This window comes from Mobula hypostoma, chromosome 5, assembly GCF_963921235.1.
Source record: "Mobula hypostoma chromosome 5, sMobHyp1.1, whole genome shotgun sequence".
Classification (NCBI taxonomy): Eukaryota; Metazoa; Chordata; class Chondrichthyes; order Myliobatiformes; family Myliobatidae; genus Mobula; species Mobula hypostoma.
In genome coordinates this window covers 79,750,799-79,769,331 of record NC_086101.1, presented here as the reverse complement: position 1 = coordinate 79,769,331, position 18,533 = coordinate 79,750,799, and the positions used below count along the sequence as shown (strand labels likewise).

Here is an 18,533-nt window from a genome sequence, read left to right as displayed (position 1 = left end):
AAGAATAATAATGTGGGCTGCTTAAATGACTCTCACCCGGTAGCACTGACATCAACAGTTTTGAAATGCTTTGAGAGATTGATCATGACTAGACTGAACTCCTGCCTCAGCAAGGACCTGGACCCATTGCAATTTGCCTATCGCCACAATAGATCAATGGCAGACGCAATCTCAGTGGCTCTCCACAGGGCTTTAGACCACCTGAACAACACGAACACCTACATCAGGATGCTGTTCATCAACTATAGCTCAGCATTTAATACTATCATTCCCACAATCCTGATTGCGAAGTTGCAGAACCCGGGCCTCTGTACCTCCGTCTGCAATTGGATCCTCAACTTCCTAACCAGAAGACCACGATCTCTCCAGATTGGTGATAAAATATCCCCCTCGCTGACGGTCGACACTGGCGCACCTCAGGGGTGTGTGCGTAGCCCACTGTTCTATTCTCTATATACACATGACTGTGTGGCTAGGCATAGCTCAAATACCATCTATAAATTTGCTGACGATATAACCATTGTTGGTAGAATCTCAAGTGATGATGAGAGGGCGTTCAGGAGTGAGATATGCCAACTAGTGGAGTGGTGCTGCAGCAACAACCTGGCACTCAATGTTATTAAGATGAAAGAGCTGATTGTGGACTTCAGGAAGAGTAAGATGAAAGAACACATACCAATCCTCAGAGTGGGATCTGAAGTGGAGAGAGTGAGCAGCATCAAGATGTCTGAGGAGCTAACCTGGTCTCAACATAGCGATGTAGTTATAAAGAAGGCAAGACAACGGCTATACATTATTAGAAATTTGAAGAGATTTGGCATGTCAACAAATACTCAAAAAGTTCTATATTTGCACCGTGGAGAGCATTCTGACAGGCTGCATCACTGTCTGGTATGGAGGGGCTACTGCACAGGACTGAAAGAAGCTGCAGAAGGTTGTAAATCTAGTCAGCTCCATCTTGGGTACTAACCTACAAAGTACCCAGGACAACTTCAAGAAGCAGTGTCTCAGAAAGGCAGCGTCCATTATTAAGGACCTCCAGCACCCAGGGCATGCCCTTTTCTCACTGTTACCATCAGGTTGGAGGTACAGAAGCCTGAAGGTACACACTCAGTGATTCAGGACCAACTTCTTCCCCTCTGCCGTTCGATTCCTAAATGGACATTGAATCTTTGGACACTGCCTCACTTTTTTAAATATACAGTATTGCTGTTTTTGCACATTTTCAAAAATCTATTCACTATACGTAATTGATTTACTTGTTTATTTATTATTTTTTTATTTTATTATTATTTTTTCTCTGCTAGATTATGTATTGCATTGAACTGCTGCTGCTAAGTTAACAAATTTCACGTCACCTGCCATTGATAATAAACCTGCTTCTGATTCTGTTGAAAGAATTTGCATTCAGTGCCTTTGAGGCTTGGGTGACTGTGACAACATACAGCTACTTGGAGCTTGGGTGCAAGCATAGGGCTGCTCCCAGAGTGACACAGTGAGTGTGGGCCATTACAAACGATTAGCAGTGGCTGCTCCTTGTGTTGACAGACCAGATGCTGTGGTCCCTGTCATCACCTACTTTTTGATGTGATGGAAGCTGCAATGAGATCACTGATTCATTGCTGTGAAAGTGCGAGTAGAAGCAAGAGCTTGTGCCAGATTCCTGGTATGTCTTTTTTAAACTGTAGCAGTCATATTTGAAGTTAAGGACCAAATGCACTGCAATCGTGCTCTGCAGGATAGTGCAAAAATATATTGGCATTGAAGAAAGTGCAGCAAGGTTCACAAGATCAAGAGGATTTAGCAGAGTTAAGCGACTGAGTGAGTTTCCCAGTTCTGTTTTGGTTTTGAGAAGGCTCAGCATGTTAAATTGAGATATCTGTGCTTTTGGGTGGCCTATGCTGAACTGTTCATTTAAAATGCAAATCAAAGATGCCTCAGGCATGCAGTCACTTGGTATATTACACTAAGCAGTAAGCGACATCAGTTTGAATTGCTCCCTAGAGCATAGAAGATTGAGGGGAGATTTGCTAAAGATGTACAAAATTATGAGTGGTATAGATGGGGTAAATGCAAGCAGGCTTTTTCCACTGAGGTGGGTGAGACTACAGTTAGAGGTCATGGGTTAAGGGTGAAAGGTGAAATATTTCTGGGGGGGCACAAGGGGGAATTTCTTCACTCAGAGGGTGGTGAGAGTGTGGGATGAGCTGCCAGTGGGAAGTGGTGGAGAAATTTGGATAGATACATGATTGGATGGGAGGAGTATGGAGGGCAGTGGTTTGGGTGCAGGTCAATGGGACTAGCAGATTAATAGCTTGGCATAGGCTAGATGGGCCAAAGGGCCTGTTTCTGTGCTGTAGTGTTGTTTGATTCTATTTAGTGTTTTTTTTTCCATTAGTGCACATGAAATGAAAGGCCATTTGTTCCAAATTTTGCACTAGGTGTTTGTTTTTCCTGCAACAGAAAATTTTGAATCATACAATAATGATTAAGTGCAACTTAAATCATGTTTCAAATAGTAATCAGTATTTTTGAACTAGGAAAAGTAGTGGTATCTTATTATTTACTTGAGGGCTGTGGGAACACTGATGGAGATTAGGAAATGCTGTCAGGAATAGAAACTGGGTACCAGGCTAAATGTTGTAGGTGTCTCTGTCTCTTGTGTAATGGAATGCTAGAGGACTTCGGCACCCTCCCATATCCATTACTTGAAGTTTTAAACTAAATGTAATTGAGTACTGCAGGTGAAGACTGTCCTGAGCTAGGGGAATAATTTCCGGTAAGATGTTATCTGGCATTTTCAAAATTCCAGAACAGAAAATCAGTTGCATTCATAAACATGTAGTCTATGATCATGTTTTCATAGGGGTGTATACTTCTGACTGTAGAAGAAGCATTTGCTGAGGAATTTCCCCTTTCTGGTCTGATACCATGCAATGTTTACCAGGTATATCCAGTCCATTGAACATAACACTCTAGAAATTTGTACCACAGAAGAAACCCATTTAGCCAATTATGTCTACGTTGTGTGGTGGGGTGTAGAAAGGTAGGTGGCGGGGTGAAAGAGATGTGATTCTTGGCCTTCACCCTTGAAGTTCAAGGTGTTTAAAGTGTTCATAGAACAGTACAGCACATGATGGGCCAATTAGCCCACAATATTGAAGATTATCTTGATGTCCTTCTGTATATCATCCATATCACTCCATTCCTTTCATATTTATATGTCCATCTAAAACCCTCTTAAACTTCACTAAACTGACTGCTTCCAGAATACTACAGTAAGCTATTCCAAGCACCCACCACTCTCTGTGTTTCTAGAAAAAAACTAAAGGTATCCCCTCTAACCTGAAAAGAATGTCCTCTGGTTCTGATACTTACTCCCTGGGGAACAGATTCTGACTGTCTGATCTATCTATTGCTTTTATAATTTTGAAAACCTCTATCAGGTCTCCCTTTAGCCTCTCTTCCAAGGAGAACAACCCAAGGTTGTCCAACTTGCTTTTGTAGCTCATATCATCTTCCTTGGGCAGCATCCCAAACTCTTGTGGATGTTCTCCACATCCTTCCTATAATGGGATGACCATAACTGGATACAATATTCCAAGTGCATGCTGACTAGAGTTTAACTCCAGCATGATTTCCTTATTCTTATAGCAACACTTCCATCAATGGAGGCAAGTATTTACGACCTTCTAGTTGTGTAGCCACTTTTAGCGAACTATGGACCTGGACCTCGACCTCGACCTTTTTCTGTACCTCAGTGATGTTAAGGAGTCTATCATTAACTGTCTACTTTCTCCTTTCATTTGATCTTCCAAAGTGCAACACTTAACACATGCCCAGGTTATACTCCATCTGCCCATATCTGCAACTGATATGTATTCGACTGTATTTTTTGATGGTCCTTAACACTGTTCACAACTCCACCAATTTTGGTGTCATCCGCAAACTTGCACATCCACATCTTCATCCAAGTCTTTGATGTATATCACAAACAACAGAGGTTGCAGCACTGATCCTAATGGAACAGCACTGATCACAGTTCTTCCAGCCAGCGTAACAACCTTCCAAACCTATTCGCTGTCTTCTATAAGTCATTTCTGAGTTCAAACTTGCAATGCATACTTCATCTTTTGAATCAACCTACCATGAAGGATCTTATCAAATGACTTATTGAAATCTATGTAGATAACATCCACTGTCTTGGCTTCATCGAACTCCTTTGTCAACTTGCAGATACTTTTTAAATGTACTGAGGGGTTTTGATTCTACCATCTGTTCAAGCATTTAGTTTCAGGATCCTGTCTTCGAATCTAATCTGTCTATGGAGGGAAATGAGCAGTTGAGCTCTGGGGCCAAGACTTCATCAGAAATGGAAATGAAGGGGACCGAAGCCAGAATAAAATTGTGGGTAGGAGCACAGGCTGGTAGGTGATAGGGAAAGGTAGATGTGTGTGGGAGTGGTGATGAAAGGAAGTGATGTGACTTGTTAGAAGATGATAGATGTAAGATGTAAAGAGCTGAAGAAGGAGGATTCTGATAGGAGAGGGCAGTAGACCATGGAATAAGAGGGAAGGATGTGGGAGCCAGAGGGAAGTGATGGGCAGGTCATGGGGGGGAGGGGAAGAAAAAGAATAAGCGGGCCTCTGTAATGAGGGGAAAATAAAGGGGGGTTCAGGGGAATGATAACCTTTCATTTCCTTCCATAGCTGCTACCTGACCTGCTGAGTTCCTCCCCTCCAGCATTTTGTGTATTGTTCAAGATTTCCAGCATCTGCAGAATCTCATGTGTCTTCTAATCCTTTTACCAGTTTCCTTGTTATTTAGGGACAAGGAACAATACATAGAACAGCTATTGCAGTATTGCTAGAGTTGGATCCCTAGTCCTTACAAGTGCTTTGCACTAATTGAACCAAAAAAAGGAAAACCATAACAAATTATAACTACATTCCTGTCTATTGTATAGAGATTAGCTTGTCCTGGTTAATCAAATAACTTGTAGTAGTGGCATATAAGACGTAAATCATTATTAAAGACAGCTTCTTCCTGTATCCTATAAAGAACCGGTTTTCACAGGCTGATTTTTTTTCTAGGCAGATAGTACCTGAAGTACTGAACTGGTGCATACTAAGAATATTGAGTTGAAATTCATCACAAGAGCATTAATCTTTATTTTAAAATTATGTTCTCCAATTCATAGTGGAACTTGTGGACAAGTCAGTTTTGTTCCATAAAAGCTTTACAAGTAACAAGTTGTATGTGAATAAACCAAAAAAAATAGTTCATCCAGAATTTAAATTTTCTGATGGAGCGGTGACTGAGCAATTAGATTTGTGATGCATGTTTTATTTTACAATCCTATCCTTGATATCAGCAGGTGACATGAGAGTTTAAAATCAATTTCATTTTGTTTAGATGCTAATTGTTAACCACTTCCCACTTTTTAAATGGCTCAGCCATTAGGTTATTTTGTCTTGTTAATGGTTGCTCAATTATTTAGTGTTTGATTAAGTTATTTTAGTTATCTATCAATTCTAACATTATCTTTGTGCAGAAACAAAATCATTTTGGGCTAGGCATATCTGCAACTCATATTTTCAGTAGTCCTGTCAGTTAGTCCTGACGAAGGGTCTCGGCCTGAAACGTCGACTGCGCCTCTTCCTATAGATGCTGCTTGGCCTGCTGCGTTCACCAGCAACTTTGATGTATGTTGCTTTTCAGTATTTATTATTATTTTGTTTTTCTCTTTTTTTGTACTTGCACAGTTTATTGTCTTTTGCAGGTTGTCTGTCTTTGTGTGTAGTTTTTCATTGATTCTGTTGTGTTTCTCTGTTTTGCTGTGAATGCCTACAAGAAAATGAATTTCTAGATAGAATATGGCGATGTATATGTACTTTGTTAATAATTTTACTTTGAACTTTGAGGCATTTTTAGTATGTCTTGTTGAGTATGCAATCTTTTAAATTTGGTTATAGCCATCAACCATTGCAAAGATTATGTTAGTTAAACTCCGGATTTGAACATATGTTTTAGATTTTATCTGCATCCATGCTTAAGTGCTTTGTTTTACAAAGATCACCATTGGTGGCTCATCTCTCATTGCTTGAACAACACTGGTTTCCAAAGCTTGCTTTTCTACAATAAAAAAAAGGAACATGTTTGGAGACAGTCTTTAAACACAAGTCAGTATTAAAATGGGAAAGCATTCCTGAGAGTCTATTTTTAATATACGTTTGTATTTGGCAAAAAATGGCCGTTGGATAATTGACTTGTACATTTTATCCTTTGTATTTGGTCTTGTCAAAACCATTGTGGCTTGCTTTTAATTCATTACATCTTTAATGGGAGGGGATTGATTACCTTCTGGCTTACAGCAATGTGAAAGTTAAGAACTGTCTGACAGGAATTTTCAAATAAATGCTCTTTAGGAATTTAACCCCTTCTTTAACAAAATGAGATTTGTAGATTCACTATCTTGTATTTTCCTCTCTTAGGAACATCCTGCAGGTTTAAATGTTCCCTTCCTTAGACCTTGCCTCTTAATTTAGTTCATGCTTGCACCCATTTTGGTTCTATTCTTTGGAAATCCATTTCTGTGCAGAAATGTCCTCCGTAAGTTCTAAAAATCACCATATATCTGTACCATAACTTGATGCAATGATTTTTCATTTGTAGCTCTGCAGTCTCTTGAATGTAATCATTATTAAATAACCTTACTTTGTTTTAGCTGCTCATTCTAATCATCTTCTATGTTGTTTATTGATTCATTTGTACAGCGCAGAGCAGGCCCTTCTGGCCCAAACAAGCCGTGCTGCCCAGCAATCCACCTATTTAACCCTAGCCCGTTCACAGTGTAATTTACAATAACCAAATAACCTACTAATCAGTACATCTTTGGAAGGTGGGAGGAAACTGGAGCACCTAGAGGAAACTCATCGGAAAGATGTACAAACTACTGACAGGCAGCATAGGAACTGAACTCTGAACTTAGATAACTTGAGTTGTACTACAGGGGTCCCCAACCTTTTTTGCATTGCGGACCGGTTTAATATTGACAATATCCTTGCAGACTGGCCGACCGGGGGCGGGGTGGGGTAGGGTTGCCAACGGACAAGAGTAGCAGTCAAATACGTTGTTTACCCAGAAAGACTACAATGACCATGAAGCCTTGTGCAGGCACCAGTGCACATGCACATCGTGACCTGCCGATTCCACCCCCGCCCCCCCCCCCCCCAGCAAATCCTTTTTGGCGATTCTGTTTGTGGGGATGGGTGTTAATCACTACTGGAATATAGGCAATAAGTGGGTAATACACTTAATTTTGTATCTAAAAGGGTTTATCTAACAAATTTAATATTAAACACACAGCGCATATTTTCCTCACATGAATACAGTGATAAGTCAATTATCAGGGGAGGACAGGGGAGCTAGAAGGAAGTGTTGAACAAACTTCCAGTAGAAGTGGTAGAGGCAGGTTCGATATTATCATTTAAAGAAAAATTGGATAGGTACATGGACAGGAAAGGAATGGAGGGTTATGGGCTGAGTGCAGGTCGGCGGGACTTGGTGAGAGTAGCGTTCGGCACGGACTAGAAGGGCCGAGATGGCCTGTTTCTGTGCTGTAATTGTTATACGGTCACTTATAAGTCAATAGCATCATAACATTTTAAGAAACATTTGGATATTAAACACACAGCACATATTTTCCCCGTATAAATATATAAAATTATTGCAACACACCAATATCGCTGAATCAGTGGGAGCCCTGGGCTTGTTTCCCTGCAACAACACCGTCCTGTTGAGGGGTGATGGGAGACAGCGATACTCGAACCGGGTTCCTTATGTCCAGTCTATTCCGCAGTTTAGTTTTTGTTGCATTCATTGCAGAAAACTCCGCTTCGCAGAAAAATGTTGGAAATGAAAGCAACTTTTTCAGTGCTTTCGTGGCTATCTCAGGATATTTAGCCTTGACTTTGATCCAAAATGCCGACAGAGATGTTATGTCAAACATACTTTTCAGCCCGTCGTTATTTGCAAGCTCGAGGAGTTGATCTCCTTCCCACCCTGACACGGATGACGCGCGGGTCATGACCTCGCATGCGTAATGGCTGATCAGTGGCCGTGACAGGGAATGAGGAAAGGTGCAGCTGACTCATATCGCCAAATCATATCGCTTCCTCGCGGCCTGGTAGCGCATGCTCTGCGGCCTGGTACCGGTCCGCGGCCCGGTGGTTGGGGACCGCTGTTGTACTACACTGCTTTGGCACGCTGTGTGGTGATTGAATTAGTACAGAAGACATTAATATTCCTGTATATTGAAAATAGTTGAATTTTGGTATCTGTTGCGAAGCTATATGTGTTTGTTTAATACTTGTTTCAGTAGCACTGGTGCATTAATATTGGCTCTGCCTTTTTGATCTTGGCACACAGAATTAGACATACTCTAAAGTTACAGATGCATCAGCTAAACAAAGCAGCAACAATGAAAATTTTGGGAATGAAATGTTAAGTGGTTTAAACCAGAATGTAGCAGTAAAAACAAATAATAAAAAAGAAGGAAAGGCTTGCAGTTTTATACAGTGTATTCACTCTTGTGACATTCCAAATCCCTTGCAGCCAGTGAAATGCTAGATAAGTGCTGTCACTTGAAATGTAGGAACTATGGCATTGAATCTTTCCACAGCAACTCATAAACAGTGATACAGTAATGGTCAGGTAGTCTAGGGTGATAATTAGTGAGGGATAGTTATGCCTCATTGTCTTGTCCAAAAGCCGGCATTAACGTGATGTATTACTTTTTGTGCTCAATTATCTAGAGTGGGTCTTGAATCCACAATTATTATTTCAGATTAACATATTTAACAAGCAATGCAGTTAAATTTTATCTACTGAGATCTAATTAATACTGATTAATAAATGCTAACATTAAAGTATTTGGGATCCCATTAAATATCTGGTATAGGATTAGGAATGAAGGGATTTCCTATAGCAGTAACCAGAGGGCAACTGTTTTATTTCCTTCCACAATATGCATTGCCATCTGAGGGTATACAGCCTGAATGATTAATAGAAGCAGATTGAATAATAACTTAGGAAAATTAATTTAATATTTCTCGGAATTTGCCTTTCAATTTAAGGGAATATGGGGGAAGTGTAGAATTATAACGACAGAGAATGAATGTGGGTTATATTGAACATGTGATTCCTACACATCAAGAAAGTTGGTTCAAATTTTTAAGCAGATTCTGTAGAGGATGTAATTAAATACAAAATATAATCATGACTGTCTGAAAACAGTTTCTGTCTGGATGATTTATGTATGCTGCGAGTTGCACAACCAGTCTCTCTATCCTAAATGAAAATAAGTTCTTGTGCAATATATTGAAAGTTTGGTTGTGTTCCTGTGTTCTGTGACTAGCATCATGATGCCAATTACAGAATGGCTCCCATGCAATTTACATTCTAATGTGTTTTTTATTATTTTACAATAATCAATGCAGTTCTGCTTATCCCCTAGTTCATCTCTTCTGCTGCTGGGTCTATCACTCAATCTTCATTATTAGTAGATTTGACTGTTTTTAATATATATTTCCACTTGGTTTCACATATTCGTACTCATTCAATATCTTGAGTTTCTTCAAAGACTTTGGTTCTTGTGACTTGCTGCACCCATATGCTCATGAGCTTGCGAGTTGTTTCACGGTATACTTTGATGCTTTTTCGATGCTTTTTCAATGCTTGTTCTCTTTTCCAGATATCTCTCCTTCTTCCTCCCTGTTTACTTAATCATGTTCCTCATATTATAGGTTTTGCCATTCCTTCATTTACCTCTTTCTTAGATCTGTCCCTTCAATACATTTGCCCAGAAACCTCATTCTCTAGCACTTAGATTTTAGAATCTAGAACATAGAACAATATAGCACAGGAGTGGGCTTTTCGGTCCATTATATTATGCCAAACTAGTTAAACTGGTAATTCAATGCATAACTAAATTAATCCCTTCTGCTACGTTATATTCATAACCTTCAATTCTTGAAAGGTCGAGATGGAATGGATATTTCATGGAGGGTGTTTCAGTTAGAGTGTGAGAGGGCACAGCCTCAGAATAGAATAGAAGGACATTCCTTCAGAACAGAGGCAAGAAGGAATTGCTGTACCAAACCATAAGACAACCAATCAGGATACTTTGAACATTAAGTTATCTGTCGAAGTTTGTTGATGATGTGCCCAAACTACTTAACCCATTAAGAAAGTAAGGATACTCATGCTCCTTTTGGGTAGTGAATATATAAAAGATTGAGGGTTATGGAAAGAGGCTATCTGAGACTAACCACGATCATACAAAGAATGGTGGGTGAGTGGAATGCACTGCCAGCGAAGGTAGAGGCGGATACAATAGGGTCTTTTAAGAGAATGTAGGAAGCTTGTAGAGTAGGTTACATGGTGGGCACAGCATTATGGGCCGAAGGGCCTGTAATGTTCTGTAGATTTTCTGTGTTCTATACTGAATGATGGGGCAACCTTTGGGGTCCTTGAGGAATTGAGGATATAAAAAAAATCATCTTGAACCTCTGTAACCTCTGTCTAAAAGAATAATTGGGACTGAATAGGAATTTTTGAACTGAAGTAAACTCTGTCTTCAGCAGTGAGCTAAAACAAGCTCACTACCAGTTCTCTTTGGTTTGCAGAGAGACATTAAGAGTTAGATTACATTGTACCGTCATTTGAGTGGGGGAGGAGGGCTCACTGATAAGGACAGGAATGAACATCATCTGTAATTAAGTCAGGGCCTAGCAAAAGGAATAACTGATAAGGACTGGACAGCACATCCATCTGTCATTAAGCCTTGATTTGGCTGACTCTCTTATCTAAGAAATTAAGTTTTGCACCAACAGACTTGGGCGTACCAGTTCAAATGACATCCTGCAACAGTAACGTATGGGGCTTACTATGTATAAATATATTGCTGTAACCTGACTAAGGGAACCCACTTGTTGGATGGTGGCAGTACTTATGTGCCTTCCCTTCGACAACTGGGTTTCAAACTCCTGCAGGAGGGTGCGCAATAAACTGTTGTAACTATAAGAAGCTGGTCTCCTGCGTTTTATTCAGATTCAGCTTTAACATCCTGGTGGCCTACTTCTATTTTCTTCAGTGTTTCAAGGCCACTTTTTTTTTTGTCTTTGTTAATTGATAAGTGAAATTGCTTGTACTTGTCTGGACTTGACCACAACCACTGTAAATAAACACGAAATACCTGAATTTGTTGTCTGAACTGCATGATTTCCTGCCTACAGCCCACCATTAGCACTTAGGACCTTGCTGAATTTCTGTGGTAAATTATGATCATCAACCTGTAATGTTAACTCTTTTTCTCTGCAATCATACTCTGCCTGCTTTTAGCATTTCCAGCAATTTTTCCTGCCTTGTTTCATTACAAAGTCATTTGCAGCTGGTAAAGACTAGGCCAAAGCTTCAATGACGACAGCTTTTTTCCCCCCCTCACTTTTCTTCTGCCCTAAATCCTGCACCCTGTCTATCAGCACTTTGTTGCATAAGACCCAACCACTTTACAAAGCCCTCTATATTGTGGATGAAACTGTACCTACCTTTAAATTCACGGTGAGAGTAAGCAATCGGCAAGTTCATGCATTTTCTATATATTACCTGTGAACTTCAATGACACCTCTTTGACAAGCTGTGGGGTGCAGTGCTTCTATTGTGCCTGGAAGCAGTAGGCAGGTATATACACATTTCCAATTTATTCATTCGGGTGGTGTTAGAAATGCCATAAAAGGAACATAATCAGAATCAGGTTTATTATTGGTGACTAGCGTGACATGAAGTTTGTTTTGTGGCAGAAGAACAGTAAAGAGACACAAATTTACTATAAATTAAAAAACCGATATTGTGGGGGGAGAAAAAAGGATTAATAACAAGCTAGTGTTCTTGGGTTAGTTGACCATTCAGAAACCTAATGTTGGAGGGGGAAGAAACTGGTTTTGAATCACTGAGTATGGGCCTTCAGGCTCCTCGACAACCAGTAGTGAGAAGAGGGTATGTCCCAGATGATGAGGATCCTTTGCAGTGAATGCTGCCTTTTGAATCTTTGCCTCTTGTAGATGTCCTCAGTGGTGAGAAGGGTTGTGCCTAGGCGATTGAGTCTGTAATCTACCATAGTCTCTTGGAGTTCCAGGAGAATCTATTTTGGGCCCAACACAATGATATAATTGTGAAGCCTTTGGTATGTGTCCAAAGATTTGCAGATTTCGGCAGCAGTGGAGAACATTCTGGCTTGTTACATCACTGCCTGCTATGGAGGCTCCATGTGTACATGCTGTACCAATAAAGACTGAGATCGCATAATATAATGTTGTTCATTGTTTTTTTTACAATTTTGTATCAAAGAATCATTCCCAGTTCATTTGGGTTTCCAGTCTGATATATGGGCCCAATAGATTTTTTTTCTAGGCACTTAGCTTACTGTCAAATTACTTGCATATCTCTATCATTCTTGCTTTTTGCATAATTATGCATTTAACAGAGGTTCTATGTAAAAAAAAAGAAGTGGTTTGTAGATCTCCTTTCCTAATATATAGAATGATTGCTGCAAGTCCTCAGTTGTTGCCATACCAAGGTGGGGAGTTCATATTTGAATTAATATCTTGTTTTGAGTAATATAAGTAATGAACCACTTGGGGTGCACCTGAAATAGGAATTCCATTTACACAACAACACAGCCTGTCCTGGTCCAACCAGGATAATCAAAGGTGCCACCCACCCCGAGCATTCTCTTTTATGCCCCCTCCCACCAGGCAGAACATGCAAAACCCTGAAAGGATGCATCACCAGACTCAGATGGCTACTGTCTTGCTGTTTATAAGACTACTTACTGAATGTTTCCTTGGTAGATAAAATAGATTCTTGACCTGCACTGCAGTCTCTCGGTATTGTAACAATTCATTCTGCACTCTGGTATTGTTTTTACCATGCGCTACCTCAGTCCACCATTGTAATGAATTGATCTTTATGGACAGTATATGAAAGACAAATTTTTCTGAGAACCTCGGTACATGTGACAATAATAAATCAATTTACCACAGCATTGATTAACTATATTTGCTTTTGTAAATGTTAGTGTACTGTATTCAGTTTTTTCCATCATTGTTATTTATGCTTAATCATTCCATATGTTTTAATTGTGTAATCAATCTGAGTGGAAAAATATTGTACCTAGTGTGCACATTTTTTGTACCCGAATTGTCATAGATTTCTTTTAGACAGTATTTGGTGCAGTATGCTATTGATATGATTTTTTTATATAAATGTTTAAATTGGATTTTTTCAATTTATCATAATAAATCCAACCAAAATTTTCTTTAAGGTGCTATACTTGGTCGATCCGAGAAGCAAGTATGCATTATCTATAATGCCAGTAGGGATAAAGATCGAGCAAATAACACTGCGATTGAGAACTGCGTTGAAGAAAAAGATAAACGGGGACACTGTTATGCCACCTGGAAGAACAACTCTGGTTCAGTAGAAATTGTAAAAGGAGGCTGCTGGCTGGATGATTGGAACTGCTATGATAAGTAGGCAAAAAATTGTTACTCCTATCTTTTTTTCACAGAATCCTCTAAATTTTCTGTGGTTATGTAAAAAGGAAAAAACTAAAAGTTAATATGGATACCTTCCAGACTGATACTGAAGAAATTGTATTGGGGAATAAAGAAATGGTATAGAAATTAAATGAATGTTTTGTATCAGTTACAGAATAAAGCACAAATAATCTGGAAATGGTGAAGAAAGAAACAAATCTAGAGAGGATGGCAAGCTGAAAGAAATTACAATTGGTTTTTAAAATTGTATCAGAGAAATTAATGGGACTGAGTGAGAAATCCCCAAGAGCTTATAATTTCCATTACAAGCTTTTGAAAGGGGAGGGGGACAATAAAAATAGAAGATACATGGGTTATCATCTTCAAAAATTACAGATTTCTGGAATGGATTAACAAGGTAGTAAACATAATCACTCTATATCCCTCTATTTAAGAAGAGGGATTTAAAAAAGACTCAGAACTATGTGCCAGTTAGCTTGACATCAGAAGTAGGGAAATTGTTGAAAGCAATTAAAACTGGAGTAGTAACAGGACACTTTTTTTTAAAACAGAAATTGTAATAGGGCTAGACAAAGTCAATATGAATTGGTGAAAAGTCAGTAATGTTCAGCGTGCATGCACACACAAAAAAATTCTACAATGCCGGATGCTGGAGGAACTCAGCAGGGCAGGCAGTGTCTGTGGAGAGGGATTAAACAGTCTGACATTTCATATCAGGACTGGAAAGGAAGAAAGAAGTCGTCAGACCAAGGTGGAGGAAGGGGAAGAAGTACAAGCTGGCAGGTGATAGTTGGAGACCAGGTGAGGGGGAAGGTGGGTGGGGGAGTAGAGATGAAGTAAGAAGCTGGGGGGGTAATAGGTGGAAAAGGTAAAGGGCCGATGGAGGAGGAATCTGATCGGAGAGGAGAGTGGACCATGGGAGAAAAGGAAGGCGAAGGAGCACCAGAGGGAGGTGATAGGCAGGTGAGCAGAAGTGAAGAGGTTGGAGGGGAACCAGAATAGAGAATGAAAGAAGGCAGAAAGGGAGGCAGAAGAAATTACTGTAAGTTAGTGAAGTTGATGCTTATGCCATCAGGTTGGAGGCTACCCAGATGGAATATAAGGTGTTGCTCCTCGAATGGGAAAGTGGCGTCATTGTGACCATGGACCAACATGCCAGAGTGGGATACTGTACTGATGTGAATAATGGATTAATTGTTGGTTAGAAATAGTCAGTGGTGGTAAATAGGTCTTCTGGGTTGGAAAGTTCGTATTCATGATATGTAGCAAATCTTGGTACAGAACCTCAGGCTATTGACCATCTCTATCTTTGTGACAAAGGAGACCACAAAACTAATTCATCTGAATTCATGAACATCGATGGCATGAACCTCAATTGCTCAAACATCCAGTAATGCCTCCTGCCCTCCTTTCAGCATTTCCCATCCCCTTGTCCCCCTGTCAAGTTACCTTCTTGCCTGCCCATCACCTCACTCTGGTGCTCCTTCCCTCTGCCCCTTTTTTCTTTCTTCCATGGCCTTCTGTCTTTTTCACTAGTCAACTTCCTAGCTCCTTGCTTCATCCCTCCCCCTTTAAGTTTCACCTATCACCTGGCATTTCTCTCTTACCGCTCCCCCCCCCAAACTCCTTCACCATTTCAAATCTACTTTTCAGCATTTTTTTTTTCTAGTGCTGCCAAAGGGTTTCAGCCGAAACGTTGACTACTTTTTTTTCATAGATGTTGCCTGGCCTGCTGAGTTCCTCCAGCATTTTGTGTGTGTTGCTCATCAAGATTCTGATCTAGACTAATGATAAAAAGATTGGTGACAGTATGAGATGAGAGGAAGATGTGCAGGAACTTCAGTGGGATATAGGAAGGGTGAGTGAATGTGAGAGCACAGCAAATGGAATTTAATGTGAAAAATAAAATAATGAAAAATAAAGTTACCAGTTTTGATGGAGAGAAAAGGGAAAGATGGAGCATTTTGAAATGGTGTGCAATTGAGGGGTGATTGATATTTGAAGAGATCTGAGTATCCATATACACCAAACACTGAAACTTAGTGTTCAGGTACAGCAAAACAGCAGAAAAACTTCAGAGCAGAGTTTCCCACCTTTTTTTCAAAATGCCGTGGACCAATACCATTAAGCAAGAGGTCTGTGGACCCCAGGTTGGGATCCCCTGCTTTAGAGTGAGAAAGAGTAGGCTAGTTAGCCCCTTGGACCTAATTAATTATTCAATAAGAGCATGGCTGATCCAGTCTCCCCTCACATAACCCATGACTGCTAGTTATATGCACTACAACATCCATGCCACAGAAGTGTCACGGGAAAAGTCATCTCTAATAAAAGAGAATCCAACCAACTACCTTTGACATTCAATGGTATTGTCATTTGCAAAACTCCCGCCACCGGTATCTTGGTGGTGACAATTATGCAGAAGTGCAGGATCAGCTATTTAAATGGTCTGGCATCAAGAGCAGACCAGAATTTGCACTGAGTAACTCACCTCCTGACATCTCTGCTCCTTTCCATAATCTACAAGGCACAACTCAGGAGCATGATGGAATACCCTCCTGTCACATAGATGACTGCAGTTCCAGATTTCTCAAAGAAGCTTGACAGCATGCAAGTCAAAGTAGCTGATTGGTTGGTGCATTATCCATCTCCCTGAACATCCATTCTCTCCAATACCACTGCGCTGTGGTGGCAGTCCATACCCACTACAAAATGCACTGCAGTTACTTGCCCAAATGCTCCAACACCACCTTCCAAGTATACCACTTCTACCATCAAGAAGTGTGCGCAAGAGCAAAATATGCATGGTAATACCACAACCTGCATGTCCCATCGAAGTTGTACACAGTGCATTTTTCCAATAAGAAATTAAGCTGGCTGGACCTATGCTCTCAGGTTTAGAAGAATGAGAAGTTATCTCACTAAAGCCTGTAGAATTTTTATTGTCAGAGTAAATACAGGGATGGTTATACTCTGATTGTGGAGGTTCCATCACGGAGTATATTGAAGATAGAAATTGATGGAATGATTGCTTGATATAGCTGGGCCTATGCATTTGTTCCCTATAGTACCTAATTAGTTACAGTTTGCCAACCTGAGAAAGACCTAGTTATTCCCAATCTTTGCTTTCTGTCTGTTTAAAACAATTCTCAGCTCATGCCAGTAGATAACCCCCATTTCCAAGTACCTTTGTGTAAATTCTTTAAAGTCTGCTGGAAAAAGTAGATGCATCATATTAATTTATACTCCCCTATCTTTGGTCATGTACTCAAAGAATTTACTCAGTTAGTCAAGTGTGATAACTCTTTCACATATTCCTGATTACTGTACTCAGTCTTATTAAATATATAGCTTCTGTTTCTTAAGCCCTTTTGTGCACCTGAATTTTGAAAGGTTTAAATCATACTTCACCATTTAAATTTAAGGTCCATTGTAACTTCTTCACTGAACATACATCAAGCATTCCATATAATTTTGTCTCCATATAACTTTATTTTATAGGGGTGAATGTATCGAAACAAAAGAGAGCCCTGAGGTGTTTTTCTGTTGTTGTGAAGGAAGCAAGTGTAATGAGAAGATTTTTTATGTTCCGATCATTCAGGATGTACCATGTAAGTTTTGACTTGTTTGATTTTTATATTTAAGTGTCCTAAAATTTTTTTGCAATAGATTGGTTTTTATCAAGAAATAATGGAAATTGTCTATTTCTGTGTAACTAGATATTTTGGAGTCTATGCTACATATTTGAATGCTATTAAAATAATAGTTTTACAAGGAGGCTGATGAAGCAAAGGTAGTCAACGTCGTCTACATGGGCTTTAGCAAGGCTTTTGACAAAGTCCTGCAAGGGAGGTTGATCAAGAAGGTTCAGTGCCTTGGCATTCAGGATAAAGTAGTAAATTGGATTCAACGTTGGCTTCGTGGGAAAATCCAGAGTGGTACTAGATGATGTCTCTCTGACAGGAGGCCTTGGCTAGCTATATGCCGCAGGGATTGGTGCTGGGTTTTTTGTTGTTCGTCATCTATATCAATGATCTGGATGATAAAGTGGTAAACTGGATCAGCATATTTGCAAGTAACACTAAGATTGGGCATAGTGGATAGTGAGGAAGGTTATGAAAGCTTACAGCGTGATCTGGACTAGCTGGTGAAATGGGCTGAAAAAATGGCAGATGGAATTTAATGCAGGCAAGTATAAGGTGTTGCACTTTGAGAGGATAAGACTTGCACAGTGAATGAATGGTAGGGCACTGAGGAGTGCAGTAGAACAGAGGGATCTGGGAATACATATTTATAATTCCTTAGAGGTGATGTCACAGATAGGTAGGGTCATAAAAAGAACTTTTGGTGCATTGGCCTTGGATGTTATGTTGAAGTTTTGTAAGATGTTGGAAAGATTAAATTTGGAATATTGTATGCAGTTCTCATTACTACAGAAAATATATCAAGAAAATTGAAAGGGCACAGAGAAAATTTACAAAGGTGTTGCTGGGATTTGAGAATCTGAGTTAGAGGGAAAGGTTGAATAGGCTAGTACATTATTCTCTGGAACATAGGAGAACGAGAGGGGTGGTTTGATAGAGGTATATAAAAATAATGCAAGATATAAATAGGGTTAATGCAAGCGGGCTTTTTCCACTGTGGTTGGTTGAGACTCGAACTAGAGGTTATAGGTTAAGGGTGAAAGGTGAAATATATAAGGGCAACCTGAAGGTGGTGCGAGTGTGGAATGAGCTGCCACAAAAGTGGTGGTTACAGGTTCAATTGCCACATTTAAGAGAAGATTGGATGAGTACATGAACGGGGTTGGGGGTACGGAGGGCCATGATCCTGGTGTTGGTTTATGGGACAAGGCAGAATAACAGTTCTAGATCAGTGTGTTGTGTTAATCTGACTCTACTAAACTTGTATGTAAAA

The 18,533-nt window shown here is 39.9% G+C and overlaps 1 protein-coding gene across 2 annotated transcripts in view; it reads left to right on the top strand.

Annotated features, from left to right (window-relative positions):
- Positions 1-18,533, top strand: part of LOC134346848 (activin receptor type-2A-like) — a 150,377-nt gene that overhangs the window by 70,941 nt on the left and 60,903 nt on the right. For both annotated transcript variants that reach the window (XM_063048599.1, XM_063048598.1), the window contains exons 2-3: positions 13,385-13,592; positions 17,118-17,227. In XM_063048599.1, coding sequence (XP_062904669.1) covers positions 13,385-13,592; positions 17,118-17,227 — 318 coding nt within the window. The remainder of the gene's footprint in view (positions 1-13,384; positions 13,593-17,117; positions 17,228-18,533) is intronic.